A 23949-nucleotide genomic window follows, 5' to 3' on the forward strand; every position below is an offset into this window, starting at 1 on the left:
AACATAGTTTGTGTGATACTGGATATAGGTTTATATTTTGCTACAATGTATAAGATATATTCCCCTCTAAAATAATGGTCTCGCTTCTTTCCCACTTCATTCAGCAGCCTGTTCACATCGTCCCATTTTGCTCCCGCGCTTTCTGAGGAAAGGTTCTGTGTGGACTCTGAGCTCAAATATTGATTATTTTGACCAGAAGGGCGGTGAGTTTGGTCATACTTTCTTCATTTACTAAGTTAGATGGCGTCCGAATCAGTTTGTCTTATTTTTCGCTCAGTTTGGGACAACTGAACAGGAATTTTACCGCGTTTTTTGCTCCGACCAAGCTTGCTCCGAAGTGCCGGCTGCCGGCCATTTGTGAATTTGTACTAATTTGAAGAGCCACAATTTGCCCAGGATTTCGGAAGAGTTCGAAGTGTTATTTTGTCAGCTGAGCGAGTGTCCTAAGTTCAGCCAAACAGTTTTTACATAATTTTGTGAAAACCTTGCTTCTTTAGTAATGAAAAATATCGTATTCTTTCTGCCCCCCTCCCCCCTGTGGATAAACATGCGGGCCCGGATTTAGTTGCATGTGGAAATTTCCACCGGTTGATTTTGCCTAAATCTAAATACTGCAATTGTAAGGAAAAGTAGTTTGTGTTCTACCTGTTTTAGGAACATACATGTGTTAACATGACTTTCATCATGGCATTGATAAGGTATTAATATTCTCTTACTTAGTCTTAGGTAACCTAAGTTCAGGACTGTCCCATTAAAAAGTTTGGGGTAAGGTTGAGAATTAACTTAAGCGTGCGATAGTGTAGTTAAAGAATTAATCAAAATTCAAATGCATCAAGATTGGATCAATTTGTACTATTATTGATATAGATTAAGAAGCAGCAACAGTTATTTTAATAACTTTTGTGGCATATTTTTCTTGGAGTTGAGTTATTATGTGTATCTGTGTGTGTGCATCTGTGTGTGTGTGTGTTTTGTGTGCATCCATGTTTGTGTGTGTGTGTGTTTGTGCATCTGTGTGTGTGCATCTGTGTGTGTGTTGTGTGAAGTTGCCTGTGTGTGTGACTATTTTTGACATTTCAATAAGGTTTGAAGTCTGCAATCTTTGATCGCCTCTGCCTTGTTAAATTGAAGTTGTTGTTTTTTTCCTCCACAGAAGAATAAACTTTGAGACCATGGCAGAACCAATGCAGATGACGAATGGCCACTCTGACTGGTGGGACCTCACCAAGCCCGTGGGAGAAGTGGACCCAGAAATCACAGCCATCATCCGCAAAGAGAAGGTCAGAGAAAGACTTATTCAGACTCCCTAAAATGAATTTCAAGCCCTGAGACTGAATTATGTATCAGAAATTATTATTCATAACTTTTAGGTCACACCATGTAATACTAAGGCAGGCTTTTGTGCATTTCGCCTTATCCTCAAATTGAGTAACTAGTCTCACCTGCATAAGTCCAGTTTCTATGGCGTATGGTGTTAGAAGTTGTTACAGTTTAAAATCTGTTTTCCTAATGCTTAGTTCTTATATATAACATACGCTAACAGGACCGTCAGAGGAGAGAGCTGGAGATGATTGCATCAGAGAACTTTGCCAGTGCTGCCTGTCTACAGGCCATGGGCTCATGTCTCAACAACAAGTACTCTGAAGGCTACCCAGGACAGAGGTAGGTTTTCCTTTTATAAATTACATTGTATATGTACCATATGTACCATAATTTTTTTAATTTTGTACAGTCATATTGTGTTATTTCATGTTGTTAGGAAGAGAAGTGTAGTTGCAACATGCAAATCATGACCACGATTTCATGAATCTAGACTCGAGTAATGTATATATATGTGCACCAGTAACTTTGATCCCTATTTGTATGACCTTTGTTGGTCCTTGGACTTAGCTCTGATTGGTCATTTCTGGGGGCGTGAAAAGGGAGTTGGCTCTAGTCAATAATGGTTGCAATGGAATGTTTAGAGGTGAACGGAAAAAAATGGGTTTGGTAGAAAGATACAAATGATCTAATGTTATATTTCCAGATTAATAGATTATCTGTAAACACAGAGGAGAGGACTTTCTGTGCTACCAGTACCATGCATATTATGCCCTCCGGAGTTTCCAATAATACCATGTCTCTGTGTTATAGATTGTCCTAATTTTGTTGACAGCTCTTCATGCGTGCTTCATTCATTATCTCCTTTGTAATTGGTTGGGTTAGGTAATGACAAAATGCTGTCCAACAGCAATTCTGACTTGTCTAAAGACTGGTTAGATAAGATAGGCTTTATAAAAATTATATTAAGTCAACTCTTGTATAGACACTGTGTGCCTTTGAATCACTCCATTATACTACAGATATACTGATCATAAACTTCTGGGCGCAAAGTACTGAGTGCATATGCACCGTTATGCCCCCAAAATTGGAGCTTTGTACCTCATTTTTGACTGGGATCACCTAGATATTTTGTGTTGGGTTACGTATATTAAGGTACTGTTGTCCACTAGTATACACAACACATGCTATTCTTGACATGAAATGTCCTAAAAGTGAGTAAAACCGTGATTGTTGTATTATCTGTTTAATTTTTTAAGTTACGTATTGTGTAAAGTGTAAACAGTTTCAAAATCAATCTTTGAAGAAAGGCGGTCAGGTTTGCTATTAGGTTTGGGCTTTTGTGAACATTTTACTTATTTCACATGTATGTTGTGCACCCCATTTTTTTTCTGTGCACTACATTTTTATGTTCAGGGCTCGAAATAGTGGGTGCACATGCACCTGTGTGCACCCAAAATTGGAGCTTAGCACCAAATTTTTGACTGTGGGTGCACCTAGATATTTTTGTAGGCTACAGGATAAGGGCATTATTGTACACCAAGCATACAGAATATTCTTGAAATGTAAGTATCAGAAATAGCAATATAACCTTTTGTTGTACTTTATTTGATGTATCACTTGTTCGAAATTTCAAGGTTAGCTATAGAATTACAGACTGAAGTTCTTAAGAGCGTTAAACTTTGTAATTATGTTTTGCTGACATTCAACTTTATTCTTTTTCTGTGCACCTAATTTTTTTCGTTGGGTGCACCAGTGCACCTATTTCCAAAAATGAATTTCGAGCCCTGATGTTAGTGCAGCAGCACCTATTGCACGAGCTTTGCCAATAGAAATACCTTTGCTCAAAGAAAATTGGCCTTGCTCCTACATGTATATCATTTGTGTGTTTAGAGGGTGGATATAGACTGCTTTACAATTACCTACATTTGGAAAATTGTTTGTTGTAAAGATTTGATGTTTTTTCCACAGGTACTACGGTGGTACCAAGTTTGTTGATGAGATTGAAGTCCTGTGCCAAAAGAGAGCCCTGTCAGTCTATGGTCTGGACCCAGAGAAGTGGGGAGTCAATGTGCAGCCTTATTCTGGGTCTCCTGCCAACTTCGCTGTCTTCACAGGTAAAATTCATTCCATTTACAGGTTATTTATTCACCTTGAATATTCACCTTGAAGTTCAGCCAGTAGGTACCCTTTCGAGTAATGAGACTGTGCCTAGTTTGGTGCTAGTAGTGGGCATGGTAGTTTCTTATCCGCTTCCTTCCTTCCTTCCTTCCTTCCTTCCTTCCTTCCTTCCTTCCTTCCTTCCTTCCTTCCTTCCTTCCTTCCTTCCTTCCTTCCTTCCTTCCTTCCTTCCTTCCTTCCTTCCTTCCTTCCTTCCTTCCTTCCTTCCTTCCTTCCTTCTTCATCTTAGTAAAACACGTAGTCGTGTTTACCTTGTAGTTGTACATGTACTAAGTTGTAATGCCTAGTGGTGCAGAAGTCATCAAGATTCCTTGCTGTTGCTGTAGCAGGGTATGTTTTACTAGCCCTTCCCATTTAACATGCTCCAGGCAACTCCTCGAACACGGGACCCTCTTTTTTCCGTTGTTGTGTACAAATCTGCATCATTTTATTTAAATTTCAACATTTCTATATCTTCACCCACTGATTTTTATCGGTCAAAGTTTTCTGTCATACATGTAGCAAAGTTCCCACAAAGGGCGGAATGATGGGTGCCGGCTAGAGCCCTGTGCCCATACATATGTATGTTGCACAGACATTTTATAGGGTCTGTTTATAGGGTCAGCAACACTGACTGTCAGCAACACTGACTGTTGCTTGAGCTAGAGGAAGTTAGCAGCTTGCTCAATGACCTGCAGTGGACCCTTCTCTCTGAAAGGAGGAGGAACGCCCGCCTCACCTTTTTCTATAAGCTAGTCAATAACTACATCAATATTAACACAGATAGTCTACTGAAACCAGCTCAGGGGCGCACCCGGGGGAGCCACACGCTCAAATTTCAACCACTTTATGCCCGGACAGACTCCTACAAACATTCATTCTTCCCCCGCACCATACACGAGTGGAACGCCCTGCCTAGCGCGGTTGTTACGGCTCCCACCGTTGAGTCATGCGGCGCCAGGCTGGAGGCCTGCCCGCCTTAGCCTGGGACCTCCCCCCCCCCCCCTGCTTTGCCCCTAGCGGGGTTATTTGAGGGTAATCTAAGTTGAAGTTGAAGTTGTCTTTGCCCAATATTCCAGCTGTTGTGGAGCCACATGGCAGGATCATGGGCCTGGATCTCCCTGATGGAGGACATCTCACCCACGGCTTCATGACAGACAAGAAGAAGATCTCGGCCACCTCCGTGTTCTTCGAGTCCATGCCCTACAAGGTGGACCCAAAGACGGGACTGATTGACTACGAGAGGATGCGTGAAAATGCACGGATCTTTCACCCCAAGATGCTCATTGCTGGTATGAACTCGTTTATTTGTTTGTATTTTATTTATTGGTTTGAAAATGCATGGAGATGGAGATTGGAGACACCAGTACTCAGCTTAGGCTGGTAGGCAGAGGAACGGGTCTAAAGAGCTAGGAATTTTTCAACTTTGTAGAATTGAAGGTATTGTAGTTCATTAACTTCATGTACAGTTTCAAGTATTGGTCAAAGTGATGTAGCTCTCTCCAGTTACTGTTAAGTCATTTATTTTAGTGGGAAATTAATTTTGCGGTAGACAAAAAGGGAAAGACTTTCACAGTATTTTACGTTTGCAGTTGATACAATTCTGTAGTACAGTCGTACTATGGAAAGGTGTATACATTGTATGCACACTATGCAGTGTTATCAATTGTGGTGGAGAAGTTATCTTGAAAATAAAACCACCGCAAACATTTTAATATTTACAACTTCTGTTATGTGACAAAGAATTTTCTTGATTGTCCTTCATATAAATCACATGTATCCGTCATGCAGGCATCAGTTGCTACTCGAGGAATCTGGACTACGCTAAGTTCCGCGAGGTCGCAGACGAAAACAACGCCTACCTGCTGGCAGACATGGCGCACATCTCCGGGCTGGTGGCCGCCGGGGTCGTTCCCTCACCCTTTGAGTACTGTGACATCGTGACGACCACGACACACAAGACGCTGCGTGGTGTCAGATCTGGGATGATCTTCTTCAGGAAAGGTTTGCGGAAAATTTTACCTCAGTTCAATTTGCTCCATCAGCAAAACAAGCTAAAAGATTGTAGTACATGTAGTTTGCTATTGCTAGTACCGTAAGATCATTTACTTATGCAATGGAAAATAATTTCACCAGGTTGGTGGAACATAGGATATTGTTGGAGATTCTTTTTACACATTACGTGTGAGTGTGTCAACCAGTAAATCTCACCTGCTGATGTCAACAGTAGAGCTGTGTACCTAAACAAATTTTAGGTACAGGTACAGGTACACTGGTTTTGGTACAGGTCCGGACCTGAACCTGTACCTAAACTACTTGTTCGGAGAATGCTAGATTTTCAATAAGGACAAAAGCATGTTTGAACTGGTAAAAACATAATATTTGATTGTGCTAGGTATTATTTTTATGAAAACACAGATGAAAATTTGACTCCAGCCATGCAAATGTGTTTTCTGTGCTTTAGAGTGGCTTTAGAGCACTGCCACGGTACTTTCATAGTAATTTTATCTGTCAAAGTAGCCATCCCCTGAGTCAGGTCCAGTACCGATTGATTGATTGTACCCGTACTGTATCGGTACTGTACCGGTACACAGCTCTAGTCAATAGATGAAATTTACTGTCTGTGTAAATATAATCGCCCAATATCCTACTCAGAATGTTTGTTTTAAGGTGTTATTTCCCTGTTCTTGTCCAGGTGTGAGAAGTGTTGGGAAGGATGGGAAGCCGATCATGTATAACCTGGAGACGCCCATCAACCAGGCTGTGTTCCCTGGGCTGCAGGGGGGGCCACATAACCATGCCATTGCAGGTAGGTTGCTTCAGTTGTTATAAAGGGTGGATACCTGATTCGGACCTTTATAACATCCAAGAACCGAGTCCAAAAAACCTGAAAGCCAAAAACCTGAGTCCAAAAAAAAAATGAACAAAGTACAAATATATTTTTTTCTATTTTATGTGATTGTGTTTTGAGTCTCCCCTCTGACAAAAAAAGGCATTTAAATAAGTGCAACATTCAAATGTCAAACACTGGTTTATCTTGAAAGTCTTCTCACCAAGAAAGGTTTATTGTTGGTGTAATAAAACAAAACATCAACTGGACAGGATCAGGTCCAGGTTCAGGTCTGGACCTGAACGTAATCTCTGGACCTAAACTTGGACTTGGACCTTATTAAGCCGAACTGGTATCCACCCCTAGTTGTTATACCTCTTGTTAAGTGAAGTGCATGCCTAAGTTTGATCATAGAATTTTAGATGGTTATTTGTTTCATAAACTGAAAAAGGAGCTTGTAAAAAATTTTAGTCTACCCAAACAAAAAGTTTTCATATAAAGATTTCAGATCAGAGATTGAGTCCATTCCAAGTCACCGCACGGGTGTTTTTTCCCATTGTTTAGAATCAATTTGAACGGTTTGCAAGTATTTCTAATACATAGATAGTTTATACTTTGTAAACATTTTGAACTTGGTTTTAACTTTGTAAATAATTCTCCTCAATCCAAAAACATTCGAAACATTTCTAAAGCTATTTACGATATTTAAAAATGATTATAAATAAAGACATCGCGGGGAAAATCTTTTTTTCGAATTCTTTACAAGCCGTTAATGAGCTGTGAAAATCAGTAATCCACACTGGCCTATTGCACCCCAAAATAGAAAGGTTGGACGTGTATTGTTTTTCACAAGCCGCCACAACTTGCCGTGGGAAAGTTTTTTCTGGATGATAAATTAGCAATAAAGATGGAATAGAAAACATGCAATCGCTGATTGTGCTGATACAAATCATGATCATACAGAGATGCTAGTAGGAATGCATTATTGTGGTCTTCCATATAAATATCCTGAGTGTCCAGTCAATCCATTAATCTAAAATGGCATGAATTAAAGTTGAAAAGTCCTGACTGTCTTTTAAACCAACATCTGTAGAATTACAGACTCAGATTGGACCTCTTCAGGCATACTTGCGAATTCTGTCAGATCGCAACTTCTACCCTGACATATATGTGTTTCTCTTTGGAGGGATACATGGTAAGCATTGCATCTACATGTACATGTACTGTACATATATTTTCATTTTATCCACTCTTGGTCATTAGGTGTTGCTGTGGCTCTGAAGCAGGCCGCTATGCCAGAGTTCAAGACCTACCAACAGCAGGTCATCAAGAACTGCCAGGCTATGTGCAAAATGCTGATGGACAAGGGATACCATGTGGTAACAGGTCAGTATCTTTAACCCTCTTAACACTCACTCACTCACTCACTCACTCACTCACTCACTCACTCTCTCCCACAGCTTAGTCAGCCATCGGGGCAGCATAGCTTTCACTGAAGGCTCTCCACTGCTGGCGGTCTTCCGCCAGTCTTAATCAACACCTTTAAATATGCACGTGGGCTGTTTGACACCACCCCATGCATACCCGAGATACAATCTGAGGCTAGGACAAGGGGCCACAGCTTGCGGCTAAGAAGAACATTCACAAAAACAAACAGGAGGTTGCTATTCTTCAAACACAGGGTAATCCCCTGGTGGAACGGTCTCCCAGAAGAAGTAATCAACGCTCCCTCAGTGAATGCCTTCAAAGCCAGATTCGACAGGTACATGGAATGTCACCCTGTTAAGTATAACCACAGAGCTTTGGAACACCCACACAAACCCACCACGACAGTTGAGTGAAAAGGAATTTCAACAATGAAGAGCGGTCTAAACTGGAACAGTCCTACCTGACCGAAAATTCTACTCTACTCTACTCTACTCTAGTCTGGTCATCTGGTTGGCTGAATGACCGGTTCACTCCTTTAGATCTGTGATCCACGACTGACGGGGACGTCCCCGCGGCCGCGCACCTTCCGCTTTTCCCTGAAGGATTGTGGATCCTACCCTCTTAACACTGTGCAGAAATTCTCACTCCAAATTTGTATATCGTAGCATAAGTCGGCTTTAAGTGGGTTAAGAAAGAGAGGTCTTTGAGTAATGTAAAACTAACATCAAGTGGATTTTAAAGATAATGCTTTAACTTTGTATGGTTTACTTGAGAATAATTACTGGTTAATGATGCGGTGTGCTTTCTAAGGATAAAGAGCATTCCAGGAGATAAACTCATAGTTTGTGTTGTAGAATAAGGTAAGAATAGTCTAGTTGTACAGAATATAAACATTTGTTTGAAAGATGATTTTAGCAAGTACAAAATAACTTGCATCGTTCACAAAAGTGCATTCATCGTACATGTACATATGTACATCTTGTGTATTTCTATGTACTGCTATGGCCACACCAATTTTATTTGTTGCTTCTCGGATTTTTCAGAGCGACGGCGAAAAAAAAATAAAAATAAAATTTTTTGCAAATAGTCTGGGGTGAAGATAAGAGTTTACATAACATAAAGAATAAGAGGATTATTCAAGTTTCAGCTTTGTATGGCTCATTTTATGAAATGAACCCCTTTCTTTGATCTAGTACTATAATTTCAGTAACAAAATTACCTTTTGCTATGTATGATATGAATTGGTATTGAGAAATAGTAATAAATGAATTATAACATGTGACCACACTGTATGTGAAGGCCTTTATAATCTATTTTGGTGTCAATTGAGTTTTACAACTGAACAAATAGTAAAATCGTGAGTAAAAATTTGTGAATGGGAATAGTGACCCAATTCAGAGAAGCAACAAAAAAAATTCTAACAAGAGTCTTAGGACCCAAAATCTCCATGAAACTTTTTTTTGTATTAAACCAGTTCCCCCCATTCTATATCGCTCAATGGTATGACCCCCGGCCACCTGCAGCTGTCGGGGGCTCAGGTTCCACAGTGACCTACTTTCGCTATCAACACTAACAGCTGTTAGAAGTGCCACAATGGCCAACACTGCAAATATAAATTTTCCCATTACTTAGGCAAATTAAGTCCAATTTGCATAATTTGCACTTCATTGTATACATCCCTCTCTAAGCTACCTGCCAAGTAAATAACATGAAAATCTGTCGCTCCTTTCTTCAGTTATTCTCCTTTGAAGATTTTGACAAATACGCCATTACAGTTCCAGTGACACATACCAGAGGGCCCAAAATCGACCTTGACCTTTCTCCTCCCCACACCTACCCACATAACAAATATCATTACAATTCATCTACACGTTCTATAGTTATGCTGATTTTACGCATCCGGTGACACATACATACACACACGGTGACACATTCATACACACACGCGCACACACACGCAAACACACTAACTTTGCGTGATTTGCACTTCAGTGTGTACATCTCTGTCCAACCTACCTGCGTACCAAATAACATGAAAATCTGTTGTTCCTCTCTTCAGTTATTCCCCTTTAGAACATTTTTACAAATAGGCCATTGCAGTTCCAGGGACACAAACCAGGGGGCCCAAAATCGACCTTGACCATTCTCCTCCCAGCGCATACCCACATACCAAATATCATTACAATCCATCTACACGTTCTACAGTTATGCTGACTTTAAGCATCCGACGACACACATGCAAACGATTTACCTCCTAACTTATGCAAATTCGGTCTCATTTGCATAATTTGCACTTAAGTGTGTACAACTTGGTCTAACCTACCTGTGTACCAAAGAACATGACGATCTGTCGATCCACTCTTCAGTTCTTCTACATTGAAGATTTTAACAAATACGCCATTGCAGTTCCAGTCACACATGCCAGGAAGCCCAAAATCGACCTTGACCTTCCTCCACCTGACACCCACCCACATACCAAAAATCATTTCAATCCATGTACAGGTTCTACAGTTATGGCGACTTTAAGCGTCCGGTGACACAAACATACACACAGACACCAAACGCAAGCAAAACAGTATCTCATGAAAAAGCCTTTTTTCATGGAGATAACAAATATCAACTCTTTGGGGAGATTTTATCCTTGAAATCAGAGTCATTTTGTGAAAAGTTGTTGACTTTTGTTTTTCCACAGATGGTTCAGATAACCACCTGCTGCTGGTAGACCTGAGGTCAAAGGGCATCAACGGTTCCAAGACAGAGAAGATCTTGGAGGACGTCTCCATTGCCTGCAATAAGAACACCTGCCCAGGTAAGGCACAAGTGATTGTTTGCTAAATAACAATGTATGGCCCGCCTTAGTGCGACTACTGAGACTTGGTGATGAATGATGATAATGCATCTATGGACAAAGAGCTGAATTGTTTAGGCAACAGAATACAATGCATTAGTATCAAGAATAGACAAAACTGAAGTAAGATACTAATGTATCCCATTGTCTTCCACTCATTCTTATTTTTGGTGTATCTTACTACCTGGATGTCTAACCTTCATCAACATAAGAATTGATTACTACCATATTTTAACAGGCGACAAGAGTGCACTGAACCCCAGTGGTCTGCGTTTTGGGACACCGGCCCTGACATCTCGTGGTTTTGTGGAGAAGGACTTTGAGAAAGTTACAGACTTCATTGACAGAGGTTGGTTAGAAAGTCACCTGTCCACATTTTTAAATCTTCTCTCAAGTTTGGAGCTGTGTAGACCTGCCTTTTCTTCTTTAAGTTCATTTAAAAACTAACTTGTGCAAGTACAATTATGTTCCTTCAAACGTAAATACACAATGTGTTGCAAGTACAAGCATTGCTTTTGCATGTACATGTGCATGTACTCTCAGGGTTTATTGAAATTACAATGACGCTTGATTTTTGGATGTGAAAAAACTTAGACCCGCATTGTGTGAATGACTATATTACTCATGATGTCAATTCAGGAGGTGTCTTATGTATGTGACATAGATTTGTACCGTGATGTTTTTTCGTCATTTACTCGCTGCACCAAAAGCTCATTTACTCTCTATCGCCTACAGCAATCCAGATAGCTGTTGAGATCCAGGCCATGTCTGGGAAGATGCTGAAAGACTTCAAGGCCAAGATGGTGGAGGAGCCCTTCTCCTCCAAGATCGCGGCCCTTCGTGCCGAAGTGGAGGCTTTTGCCATCGCTTTCCCCATCCCCGGACTGGAGGACATGTAAGACCAAGGCTGCAGCCAGAGAGGCATGGAATCTTTAGAACTTTTGTTTGGTTCTCAAGTTCGGTTCATGTTTGGTTGAAAATTGGAAAGTAGCTGACAGTAGTGAAGAGATGGTAAGGCAAGGAAAGTGTTTTCCCTAGTAATGCTTTTTGTGGTAGGTGTAACAGATTTGGTTATATCTACTTACTGGGCCCACTTTCTAAAGAATTAACTTTTTAATCATTAGAGATGCAAACATTAAATGACACTTATACATATACATGTACAAACATCTCCTTCTCAAGATATACCATACATCAATTTTACAGTTGCCCGATCATGACTGTACATTTTAATTAACAAGCATAATTAATTACAGTTAGGAGTTTAATAGACGTTTTCAGATATGTCAAAGTACCTACGCTTTAAAACTTGTATAGTCAGTAATCATACTAGTACATGTGCAAAATCAAACCTTGATTAGCTATGTTGTCAGCTCGATCAGGACTATCAATGCAATGAGTCAAACGGCTCAATAACATTATTGTGGATAGATTTAGTTTTTTGTTGTTTCTTTCTAATAGATTGTTAGGACGAAAAATACATGTCTCTTTTGATGCTGTTCTTATCACGAAAAGAAGGAAAATGGTGAGATGTCATATGCACAAAATACATGTGAAAAAAAGAGTATTTGAAAGCAGTACATTGATTGAGATTTGTAGTTTTGGGGGTTGTGAAAAAGTTTTGATGATAATTACAACTTTAATGGTTTAGGCTCTAACTTGCCTGTATATGTTAAACAACACTTCCTAAACCTTTGTAGTTGAATTCCTTTGTAGTGTAATTCCTTATGGTTGTCTGAATGTCACTTTGCTTTGCTGTGATGACAAGCCATTGAAAAGGTATCTTTGGTATAAACAGATGAATAAGTTGAACATGACTGGTGACTATGATAATAGAACAAAGTCAAAAAAGTTTGACTTGTGGATGAAAGAATATGCCTATGGATAAGTTTAGGGTGCCACATTGGCCAAATAACTCTGACCAAATCATTGTGATAAGTAGTTCTGGTCATTTCATGATCATTTTGTCTTCTTTTTTTCCAATCATGGTAAAGACAGTACATGTACTGTGAATATATGGGAATGTTTGGCAAATGGTAGAACCTACCACCAGCTACTTGAAAAAGCATGATGCTTCACTTGAATTGAAGATGACTGCTTTACTTTTTTAGAACCTTAGGCCACACCAATTTAATTTCTTGGTTAACAGGATTTTTAAAGAAAATGCTAGATTGGAAAATCAACATGAAAACAGAATCTCCGAGGAACTTTTGTACTTTGTTGCACACAGTTTCGGGAGTGAACAGGCTAGGCTCAGGTGCAAGTTTTCACCCCAGCCTTCTGTTTTGTCCTCGTGCTAAGATTAAATTGGTGTGGCCTTATAAATCACAAACTGTTGTACGAACATGCTTAGTATTTGAGCATGTAACATATCAGAAAGTTTATGAATCAAAGTTTTGGAACACAACTTTGCACAACTTAACATGTGGGTGCCAACTAGCTCTATAAAAAGATCCAAAATTATCTTCAGAACTGCCTTCATATACATGTATTGACAAATACTTGTGTATGTACTTGTTCATATATTAGTACATGTACTTAATTTGGAATAGACCTAGATGTGATATGTATAACAAATAGATTATCTTCAAAATACTAATTGATAGACCAACTAGTTTCTAGAGAAGTCCTATTTTGTAATGTATCACAATCCCAGTTAATAAAAAGATTTAAAATTACGTATTGTGCTGCAGTTATTATTTGAAAAAATATCTATTGGTCGTAACATAAAGCCTCCTTTCCCAATCAATTTACATTGTATAATTTTTAGTTTTCCTGTACAAGGCTTACAACTAGGTAGTGACTTGAATGAAATGCAATTGTAGCAAGTTACAATATCTATTGTAGTGGGTAAATGCTGTAGTTAGAAATGGTAGAAAGTTTTTTCACATAACCTTGCATGACCACACACCAACATGTTCATGCAGTGTTATCCAGCTCCAAGTGTACACAAATAGGTGTAGATTTAAACAGCGTGTGAACATACAATAAGTTAAGGTATTGTGATTGAAACATTATCCTCCCTTTTGCAGCTGTGTCCAAGAGACCACAAAGAGCAAATGTCTTGATGTATGAGGGTTTGCAATGAGAGAGAGGGGAAGTGAAACAAGACCCCATAGCATTCATGACTTTCCCTTTGACTCCTATTTAAATCCTCTGACCCCTCGCGAGGGTGAAAATAAACTGAGCAGTACAGTCATCAAACAAGACTGTTATTGGTACTCCAGTATATGTTTGCTACGCTTCAATCTTCAATCTTAAAGATGAATCCAGCTCACGAGGACATACTACGCAGGCATCGGACGGACGTTGTGAAGGTTTTAGACGTCGCTCACGTCAAAGACAGTCTCATTGAGAATGGAGTCTTCAGCACGCAGCTCTGGGAGGAAATAGAAAAGGCAGGAGGGGAGTCGAGGCGAGAAAAGGCGTCCAGGCTCTTAGACAGACTGCCGACCCGCGGTCCTAGCGCTTTTTCTTGTTTCTGCGAGGCACTAATGGCAGGGGAGTACGATTTTCTGGGGGAACAGTTGACAGAAGAAGGTGAGTCCGAGCAGGGGTTTTTCTAGAAAAAAATTGCAAGGGAGCGGAGCGTCCAAGTGGAGGGATGGTGGAGAAGAGTGGAGTTTTAGAGACTTGGGGCATTCTTTGACTTCCAGAGGGGCAAAATTACTGTTAGACAGGTCACAGTTGTGACCTAGCAGCATCCCTGGTCAATCAGAATTTTATGCTTGTCAGAGATTCTGCTCCTCAGGGTAAGGGGGCGCATTGTCAGGGCATGAGGGTGCTCTGCCCCTGTTCCCTTCTTTAGATGAACCCCTGAGTCGTATGAAACAATGTACATGTATGTAGTAAGGTAGCACTGCCTAATGTAATCAACCATTCCTTTTCAAAATGGTGCAGACAAAGCCAAATGTAAAACCCATGGGAAGAAAAATCATCTGTTCCACAAAGAACAGTTCATGGCCTGTAACGTTTTCTCTACTTGTTCAAAACTCATTTATACTGAGGTCTGTTGTGGAGAGTTGTGCCAGGGTGACCTATTGTGTCAGTTTTAAAAGACTTGAAGTATCCTTTTTTCAATGCTATGCACTTCTAAGTGTAGCAGTGTATGCACAAGTAAAAGATTTGCAATAAGAGATCTTGGAAAACTTGCAAGTTGTGTATGATTATCTACCCTTCTGTATCATGACATAAGTTAAAGTAACTGATGAATGCAGTAGTTACATTCTATGTTTCTGCTTTTCCAGCTGAACAACAACATGTTCTAGAGTCGGTGCAAGCACGTGGTAGAAGAACACCAAGCTCTAGTCATCACTTCTTTGATGAAGCAGCTGTAAATGGTCAAGTAAGTGTACTGTAACAGTTTCATTTATACTCCTACTCCTAAGGTATCATTTAGGGACCACATACTCTGTTCATAGTGTGTATTCATTTGCCTTTGGGTGATCAAAACTATAGATTGTAGGATAGGAACAATCCTCTTAATGTTTTCATGAAAGGAAGGAATTGTAAGATGTCAGTTTGCATATCTGTAACAAGTTATGTGATTAACAATCTGATGGAAGGTTCTTGGGTAAGGTAAGATATTGTTCGAGTTACATGAATAAGTATAGAAATTCATGACTTAGCCTCCTTCCAAGCAATAGTTTTTATGCTGGTTTTCATGACTTTTTCTGCTTACATTCCCTATTACATTATACTTAGAAGAAAACCTAAAAAAAAAAAGAAAAATGTAAAATTTCAAAACACTGCCTTCTAACCTGAATCCAAATCTAAACAACACACTTGTAACGTCTGTAGCTACGGTGTAATCTTTATGTAAACAACGGGAGGAACAAAGGATGTGTATAAATGGCTGGGATCATGTTTCGTATTGTGATTGTGAATGTGCACACCAGGGCTGTCTCCAGCTTTAAATTTTTTTCCGTCCCACTCATTGTTTAGGAGCTGATTCTTTTTATTTTTCATTGTTGAATCTGTCATTTTAAGCTCAAAAAATACATTTTCATCAGTTTTATTCCATGAAATTGATATTTTTGGGACGGAAAGAGTTGAATTTTTTTCCGTCCCAAGAAGCAAATTTCCGTCCTGGGACAGAAGGATGGGTCCTGGAGACAGCCCTGTCGCACACCTCCAATCTTCAAGAAATAAGGACTGAGTTAACATACATTGTACTGTTGTTCCATGAGCATGTTAAGTACAAATGTGTTTTTTTAAACGTGTTGAACCATGTATAGTTTTTCTCAAATGGCTATAAATGGTTGGGATCATGTTACATATTTTGATCTTGAATGTGCACAACTACAACCATCAAAAATTTACAGATGTACCTGAAAGGACTGAGTTAACATACATTGTACTGTAACTTCGTTCCATGAGTATACATGTAAGTACAAATGGTAGTTTTTAAAGAATGTGTTGAACCATTTATAGTTTTTCTCAAATGGCTATAAATGGTTCGGATCATGTATCTTATTGTGATCTTGAATGTGCAACCCTGCACACTTCAAGAAGTTACAGGCGTAACTGAAATGGCTGTGTAAACATACAATGTAGTGCTGTCCCAAGTGTATAAGTAGTGTATACCTACTGGTATTACAAATGTTAACTTTGCTTTATGTTGTACACTTTATTGGAAAAACTGCTTTGTTGTTGTATAGTCAAAACGTTTTAAAAAAGCAAGGTGATAGAAGAACAATTTGGTCAATTTTCCCTTTTTATGAGGGAGTGTTATTCATTAAGATTTTTTATTTTTTCTCAGACTCAAACGATGGACCAGTCTTTAATTGGACAGATCAACAACATCAGGAAGGAATACCGGAAATGCTTGTTGAGAGGAAAGGGAGTGACTCTAATAAAAGCACTCAACAAAGTAATTCACTTCAAAAAGCTTCGGGGCAAAAAGGCTTCAGAACAGACAGTAACGTCCTTGAAATACATCAAAGAAGCATTGAAAAGTCCCTCATTTGATGAATCTAATGTTTCGGTTTTGACTGACATTCTTGACTTAGTTGAAAAGTTGAAACACATCAGAGATGAGCTACAAAAAGATGGGTCTGTTCCTGACCATGTGACCAAACTGAATTCCATGTTATCAGAAGTAGCTGACTTTTCCACTCTACATAACACGACACTTGGCTTTGGCTTGGATTATCTGAGAGACTTCGGCATGCAAGGGATGGATGCCACTAGTAAGTTAAAGTTTGGCTCAGTTTTGGTTCTCATCCCTTACCTCTGTGACCTCTCTGAACAAGCAGTCCAACTGACAAAGAGACACAACTCAGACAGAGTGGATGACTCGCCGTCAAGCGAAGGTAGGTGACTCAAATACACATTGATTTCCTGGAATGATACATGTGTAGTTAAATCTTTTTAGTCAACTTTTTTATGTTTCAGCAGCTAATATAAAGGCATCATATAATTTCACACTCTTTAGAATAGAAAAATATGATAAACAGCAACAGTTGTTGCTTCAATCCAAGGGAGTGAAATATTGTATCTGTTTTGTCTGTCTATGTGTCTGTGTGTCTGTATGTGTGTGTATCTGTTTCTGTGATTCACAATATATACAATGCACCTTTGCCATACATCCTCAGCGTTGCTATTTTTGTCTGTGGGACTGGAAGAGCTGTAAAACAGTATGGGTAAGAGGGTGAAGCCTTTCATCTCCGTATTGCATGTACAGTCAAACTTGTACAAGTGACCACCTCTATATAAAGACCACCTGGCCTATGTGACCACTTTTTGGTTGTCCCTTAGATAATTTTCTCCATTGACGCAAGCATTAACGAACCTGTCTGTAATGACCACCTGTCCACATAGACCAGATTTTATCGGTCTTCAGAATGGTCTTCTTGGGCAGGTTTGACTGTATTTGAATCAAGGATCGTGTTTTTTGCACAGCTGAAAAGATGGAGCCATTCAGTGATGTAGTTGTGGAGGGAGTAGCCATGTCGCCCTACCCTGAACAGCATGACGATGTGTTCTTACCCGAAGGCCAATCTTCTGCAAGGTTTGTTTACAAAATATCATTATAACACAACGAAGGAATTGAACCTAAACATGGGTAGGGGAAAGAAAGAGGATAATGTTGGAAAATAAGAAAGCTTAATTTCTGATGTCTGTCATTTATGGCAGCTACTATAATTTTGTCACCAAATACATGATGTATTGATCATTCAGTAGAAATGATAACACTGCACATGTTCATTGTACTGATACAGCTTATGGGATGGTACATGTACATGATATGTAGCACAGTCAAACCTGTACAACTGGTGACCTCTAAATGAGGACCACCTGGCCAATGTGATCATCACTTTTTGGTGGTTCATAAGGCCACACCAATTTTCTTGGTTAACGGATTTTAAAAAAATGGAAAAAAAATGCTAGATTGGAAAAACAACATAAACAAGATTGGCAACATAAAAAGATGTTGCCATGGCGACAGTGGTGTCTATTAACGTTTTCGTTTTTAGCCCACATGCAAATAAGGACCTCACATAAATCATATCAGTCGATCACCTTCTCTACCAAAATAACACAAGTTGTCTAATGTATGAAAATCTTGTTTTCACAAAAAATACATTATACATTTCCTCATAAATTATGTAAATGAGGCCCTCTATGCAAGATTTGTGTCTAATAGTGGCCACATTTACTTAACTTCCAAATGGTGCAAAAATGAAATCCCCATCATTTACCACTATGGATTTATAGTATTTTATCATTAATTATGCAAATTAAGTATCAATTTGCATAATTGATTTGCATAATCTATTGATATTAATCTCTTTCTCAGTTACATATGTCATGTGTTTGAGAGTCCTATAATAGAATTCAGCTGATTTATTAACTGTCCTCATTAATTATGCATATCAGATATTGATTTGCATAATTGGCATATGATTATGTAAATCATCACTTAAGCTATCTACACACCAAAAATTATGATGATCCGGCATCCCCTTCTTGCGTTATTCTCTTTCAAAGTTTGAGTCAAAATCAGCTCCTGCAGTTCCAAAAAAGTCGCTTGGGGGTCCAAATCTACAGGACATATTTTCCTAACAAAGAGCTATCCACCACTAAAAAATCATGACTATAGCATGTTCAGAAGATGAGATTTGAAAAGTGAAAGTTCCCCTGCAGTACCATAGAAAGTCGCTAGGGGGCCCAAAATCCAATCATTACAAAGTCTCCCACAGACCTACCCACCTACAAAATATGAAGACAATACATCCAGGCATTCTTGAGTTATCGTCCCATGGACTTTCACATTCCTGTACAATTCCTAGAATTCTTGCAATCTGCACACAATATAGTAGAAATTTGGCTCGCCCCTGAGGCGTCGCCAAAAAAGAATCTCAGAGGAATTTTTCTACTTTGATGCACAAAGTATCAGGGAGTGAACAGGGTCAGGTGTAAGTTTTCACCCCAGCCTTCTGTTTTCATGATTTTTTTGTTGCTAAAATTGAAAATAAAAACCTGTTAACCAAGAAAGTAAATTGGTGTGGCCTAAGGTACTTTTTCCCATTGACCATTAAGAATCCTTTCTGTATTTACACTATGTCCACACGGTCTACTTGGGAAGACTTTAAGCCAACAATGAAAGGTAGAACATTTTTCTTAGATGTACCTTCAACTTCACATCTGTGATTTAGGAGCTACAGGGACATGGAAGGCACCATGATGTCAAGACTTGACCGGGCCTCTGAGAGAATCAGTCAGCTCGAACATACACAGATCCGGTACTCACAAGACAGGGACCGTACCAGCAACGGTATCCTAGATGAGATCAAAAAGCTGAACTCCAAGATGGACATACAGACGTTGAAGATAGACCAGATGGATAAGAAGATAGAACAACAGTCGATGTTACTTCAGCAAAATGAAGACATCAAGGAGAGTCTATCTGATGTGTCCAACCACCTTGAGTATATAAGGAAGGCTTTGGGAGGACAGACAGAGAAAAAGACTGTATTGGAGGCCAAGATAAGCAGTTTGGAGGATAGAGTATGGAAACTTCTAGACCAGGAGATTGACAGATCCAGACTGATGGAGGAAATAAAGGGTGTAGAAAGTAAGTGTAGCTTTCCCAATTTTTGTTGATTGATGTTAGTGCTTTAAAAGTTTAACAATTTGCAATGTTGGGATGGGTAGATTATTGTATTGATTCCTCATAATCTTAGTGAACTTAAACTGCCTTTAATCATTGCAACTTTACATGTATCTTTAACTGCTGTAAATTCAGACATGTTCGCGGTGGTTTTATGTTCATGGTTTTCGCGGTGAACTCGTTACCACCAACTTAAAACCACTGCAAAAAGCCGTTCAATTGTGTGATACTGTAACGATACTATTGTTTCAAACGCGAACTCAAAACCACTGCGAACACTGTATTTTCTCCCTACCGCTAAATTAAATCCCCCCGAACATTTCTGCATTTTTACACTATTTCATTATTCCCCTACATGTCGGGCATTACCGGTATACCGTATATGTAATATATATATATGCAGGCTTATTGACAAGAAATAACATTTCATCTTATTTCATTCTATTGAAACTACAACAAAGCAATACAGAGGTCACCCTGGCAGTGTTGCAATGTTGTATTTGCGGCATCAGGTCAAGTCCTTGATAAAACTTTTAATCTTGTTGAACTTCAGGTGAAGTTGTAGAGCTGAAGGAATGGTTCCAGGATGGGGACTTGTACATCACAGAAAGACTAGAACAGATGAATAGGCACCTCCTGGATGTGCTGCTGAAACTGGAAAGGGATTCTTTAGGTGAGTGGCACATGCGTACACACAGTCAAGCGATGATCTCTTGATATTGGGGTTCAGAGATGCCTCAGCTTTGGCAAGTGCTTAGCAGACTTTAGAATGGTGTTGAGTGTTGACTTTGTGATTTTACATGTTCCGTAGCCTCTGTTACACTCTCACTGACAGGGGCTAATTGGCCACCTCCCTGAGGAGAGTATGATTTAATTAGTCTACCTATTCTGCATATATGTGTTGTATAGTTGGTAATTTTTGTCCAACCGTTGCAAAATCACATGGTACATGTATTTCAGACTCAAAGCACTAACTCTATCTTTATGCCACCTGCGGGCACTACCCTAAGCATCAGTGAAAGGCTGGAGTAAAGATCATATTTGCCTATGTTGCTAAAATGAATGTACCCTCTCTGTTTTACAGGTCGACAACTGTCTGCAGCTATTGACATGGTAGAAAAGCAGCTAAAGTTCAAGGAGTTTACAAGTTTTGCTCGAAAGTTAGGATTCTCGGACCAAGAGAGTACCAAAATCCGTAGTGCAGCTCGAGATAATTTTGGCCAGCAAAAATCTGAGCTCCTTCGAAAGTGGAGAGAAAAGAATGGTAGCAATGCCACAGCAAAGCACCTCGAGCAGGCATGTAGGAACACTGGTCTATCTACACTGGCAGACAAGATAGCCAGGATCTCTGGTGCCCCAAGTGCAGGTAATCCACCAATACATGTATGCTTCTAAATGTTTGTCTACTTCAAGCTACTACTGTAACAGTAATTTTATGAGACAAAGTAGCTAGCAATCTAATTTGTTGGTTTTCAGACATTTTGATGTAAAAGTCTAGCAGAAGGCCACACCAATTTAATTTCTTGTTTAAAAGATTTTTATGTTTAAAAGAAAAATCCGTTAACCAAGAAATTAAATTGGTGTGGCCTGAGGACATCCTAAAAAAAGAGGGCTGGGAGAAAACTGGCATCTGACTATCTGTACTGTGTGAAGTACAGTACAGAAGTACAGACTTCCCCTCAGACTCTGTTTTCATGTATTTACTGCTTGTATTGTAAGAAAAAGTAAGCTCGACCAAAGTAAAGTAAGTAAAAGTAGTCCCATTTCTACTATTAGATACAGAAGAACTTTATTGCACAACTATTGTAGCAGGTACAAAGTATGGCAACAACAGTTCAACATAGAACTAGACAGCATAAGTATGGAATAAAGCTATTCACTACAACAAAATGACTATATTAGGTTTTACATGATTCAAGTTGGGCTAATTTTGAGTATCATTATTTTTTCTAATAACAAAACAATCTTTTGTATATTTGCCTATCTTAGCACTGTATGAGCTGTTGCATTTAAATATATAGTCAAATCTATCTGTGGCATTGAGTGTCTAAAAATCTGAAGTACCTGAATTGAGAGGTGAATAACTCATCGCGTAGATACATGTGTACTGATTTCATGCACTCATCTGTGAACTGGTTAGCAATCCCAAATAAGCTCCTGATTTTCCATGTAATAAGCTGAATATAACTTTTTCTTACAGCTCATTCAGTGAGGCTGCCATCACTAACAGGAGGACAGGCTACCCCAAATCGGATAGGGGTCAGGAAGACTAGCTATCAGGAATTAAAAGGTGAGATGTTCGTTTTATTTCTTTTACCAAAGGCATTTAAACAGGGTATTGCATCAGAATGACAGAACCTCTGTTCTTCTCTACTGGAAAAATCTATCATTTGATATTATTAAAGAAATACAAAGAAAGACTGGTCAAGTACATCACACACTCACACTGTATACAATACAGTAAACACAAATGTCAAACATATGAAGAGCTTCTTGCAGAATTGGTGCATGGTTACTGCTATATTCATAATGATTGTGTAATAGTGTTGATATCACTCGTATTATCCTAGTCAAATGGTCTTTAAGATACATGTCCTATGTACATGTACATGAACGTGTATAAACATGCATATCACACACACACACAAACACGCACACACACGAGCACATACACATTCACACACACACACTCATACACACACATATGCGCACTCATACATACACGCACATACACACACACGCGCACATACATGTACAGTCACACACATACACACACACATACGCGCTCTCATACATATACATTCACACACACACACACGTACATATGCACACACACACACATGTACATAGCCACCCACCTGTACAAAATCTATTTGACCTTCTCCCTGTTGAGGTAGCTTTTGGCACCAAGTTTGTACTAGTTACAGGGTTAGCTGCAGGGAACTGGTTAATGTACATGTATATCATTATGATGTATTAGTTGGCTATGCTACTTACACACCCTTTTTACTGAATCACTTACAGTAACAGCAAGCAGAGGAGAGCTGTATCACAAGTGATTATGACACTGCTGTAATGTACGGCAAGACAAGATGCCTCTTACAGATGGCTGTTTGTTAGTTCGGCTTTCATAAATCAGATAAATCCCTCTTTGTACATTTACATGTATGTCACAGTAAAATGTATCGGACTTGGTTTCTATTTGATATTGCTACATTGATACAGAATCATCTAGCTGGAGACACGTAAAAAGAAATGGCATCGACCATCTCCCTTTGGAAAATATCTAGCGTTAGAAGTGTAAAGGTTTGTAATAAAAAGAATGTGAAGTATTGTGCCTTATCCTTTCCAATTATTTTTATCTCCATGAAAAATGGGTGTGTCTGTTTGTCTGTGTTTCCGCACCACTCCAGTCAGCATAACTCAAGAGTCTCTTGATGGATTACGATGATATTTGGTAGTGGGTGAGTGTTGTGAAGCCGAAGGTCAAGTTCGATTTGGGGCCCCCTGATATGTGACCTTGGTACTGCAGCGGAACTTCAATTTTTGTATCTTTTGACCTGGACGTGCTGTGGTCTTGATTTTTGGGTGGCAGATAGCTTGTTGGCTTTTGTAATTGATGTACATATTTTTCTTCTTACAATCTCAGCTCAAAGCTGCCATGGCTACAAATTATAGCGACCGATATATGGGCTGTATGGTCCTTCCTATTCTCACCCAGCATCAGTAAAATGAACCAGATCTTGTAGTTGATATTATCATATCAATACAGAATCAATCTGTGTATTTGAATGCATTTAATTGACTCTTTTGATTTCATTATTGTAAAAATAAAGACATGCCCTTTGACAGTTCTAATGCATTTTTGTCACGAAGGTTTCCAAATCCCCAAGGCTCTCACTTTCTGACCCCCAAAAATAAACAAGTTTTCGGCTGTTTGCCAGATTTGTTTTTTCTACCATTTCATCAAAGACAAGTTACATTGATAAGGGACAAGTCAAATTAAAAGGAGCTCACTGAGTCTTTTTTGCTGTGTGCCTGGATGTAAATTAAAGCACAATAGATGCCAGCATTACTGGTAAATTCAGAGACTTTTGCCTCTTTGTTCTTTTAGAGATGCCATTGTAAGTTGATGTTGCAGATCATGCAACTTTATGATAGTATAAATACAGACCAATTTGTCCTCAGGGCAGTCTAAATGACACCTATTGTAGCTGTATCTTTTTGATTAAGAACCATAATCTAACC

The 23949-nt window shown here is 39.2% G+C and overlaps 2 protein-coding genes across 2 annotated transcripts; both read left to right on the plus strand.

The window, feature by feature from the left end:
- Positions 1-87: 87 nt before the first annotated feature.
- On the plus strand, positions 88-13264 carry LOC136446614 (serine hydroxymethyltransferase, cytosolic-like). The gene is made up of 11 exons (XM_066445084.1): positions 88-203; positions 1154-1280; positions 1544-1662; positions 3292-3437; positions 4560-4772; positions 5272-5484; positions 6176-6289; positions 7574-7696; positions 10431-10547; positions 10825-10935; positions 11322-13264. Exons 2-11 carry the CDS (start codon positions 1173-1175, stop codon positions 11483-11485), a joined length of 1428 nt encoding a protein of 475 aa, XP_066301181.1. The 5' UTR covers positions 88-203; positions 1154-1172; the 3' UTR covers positions 11486-13264.
- A 577-nt stretch (positions 13265-13841) lies between these two features.
- On the plus strand, positions 13842-23639 carry LOC136446613 (ERC protein 2-like). The gene is made up of 9 exons (XM_066445083.1): positions 13842-14126; positions 14834-14931; positions 16348-16900; positions 17490-17598; positions 19247-19665; positions 20255-20374; positions 20786-21067; positions 21902-21991; positions 22726-23639. Exons 1-9 carry the CDS (start codon positions 13850-13852, stop codon positions 22758-22760), a joined length of 1983 nt encoding a protein of 660 aa, XP_066301180.1. The 5' UTR covers positions 13842-13849; the 3' UTR covers positions 22761-23639.
- Positions 23640-23949: the final 310 nt, after the last annotated feature.

Source organism: Branchiostoma lanceolatum, chromosome 12 (genome assembly GCF_035083965.1).
Source record: "Branchiostoma lanceolatum isolate klBraLanc5 chromosome 12, klBraLanc5.hap2, whole genome shotgun sequence".
NCBI classification, from domain to species: Eukaryota; Metazoa; Chordata; class Leptocardii; order Amphioxiformes; family Branchiostomatidae; genus Branchiostoma; species Branchiostoma lanceolatum.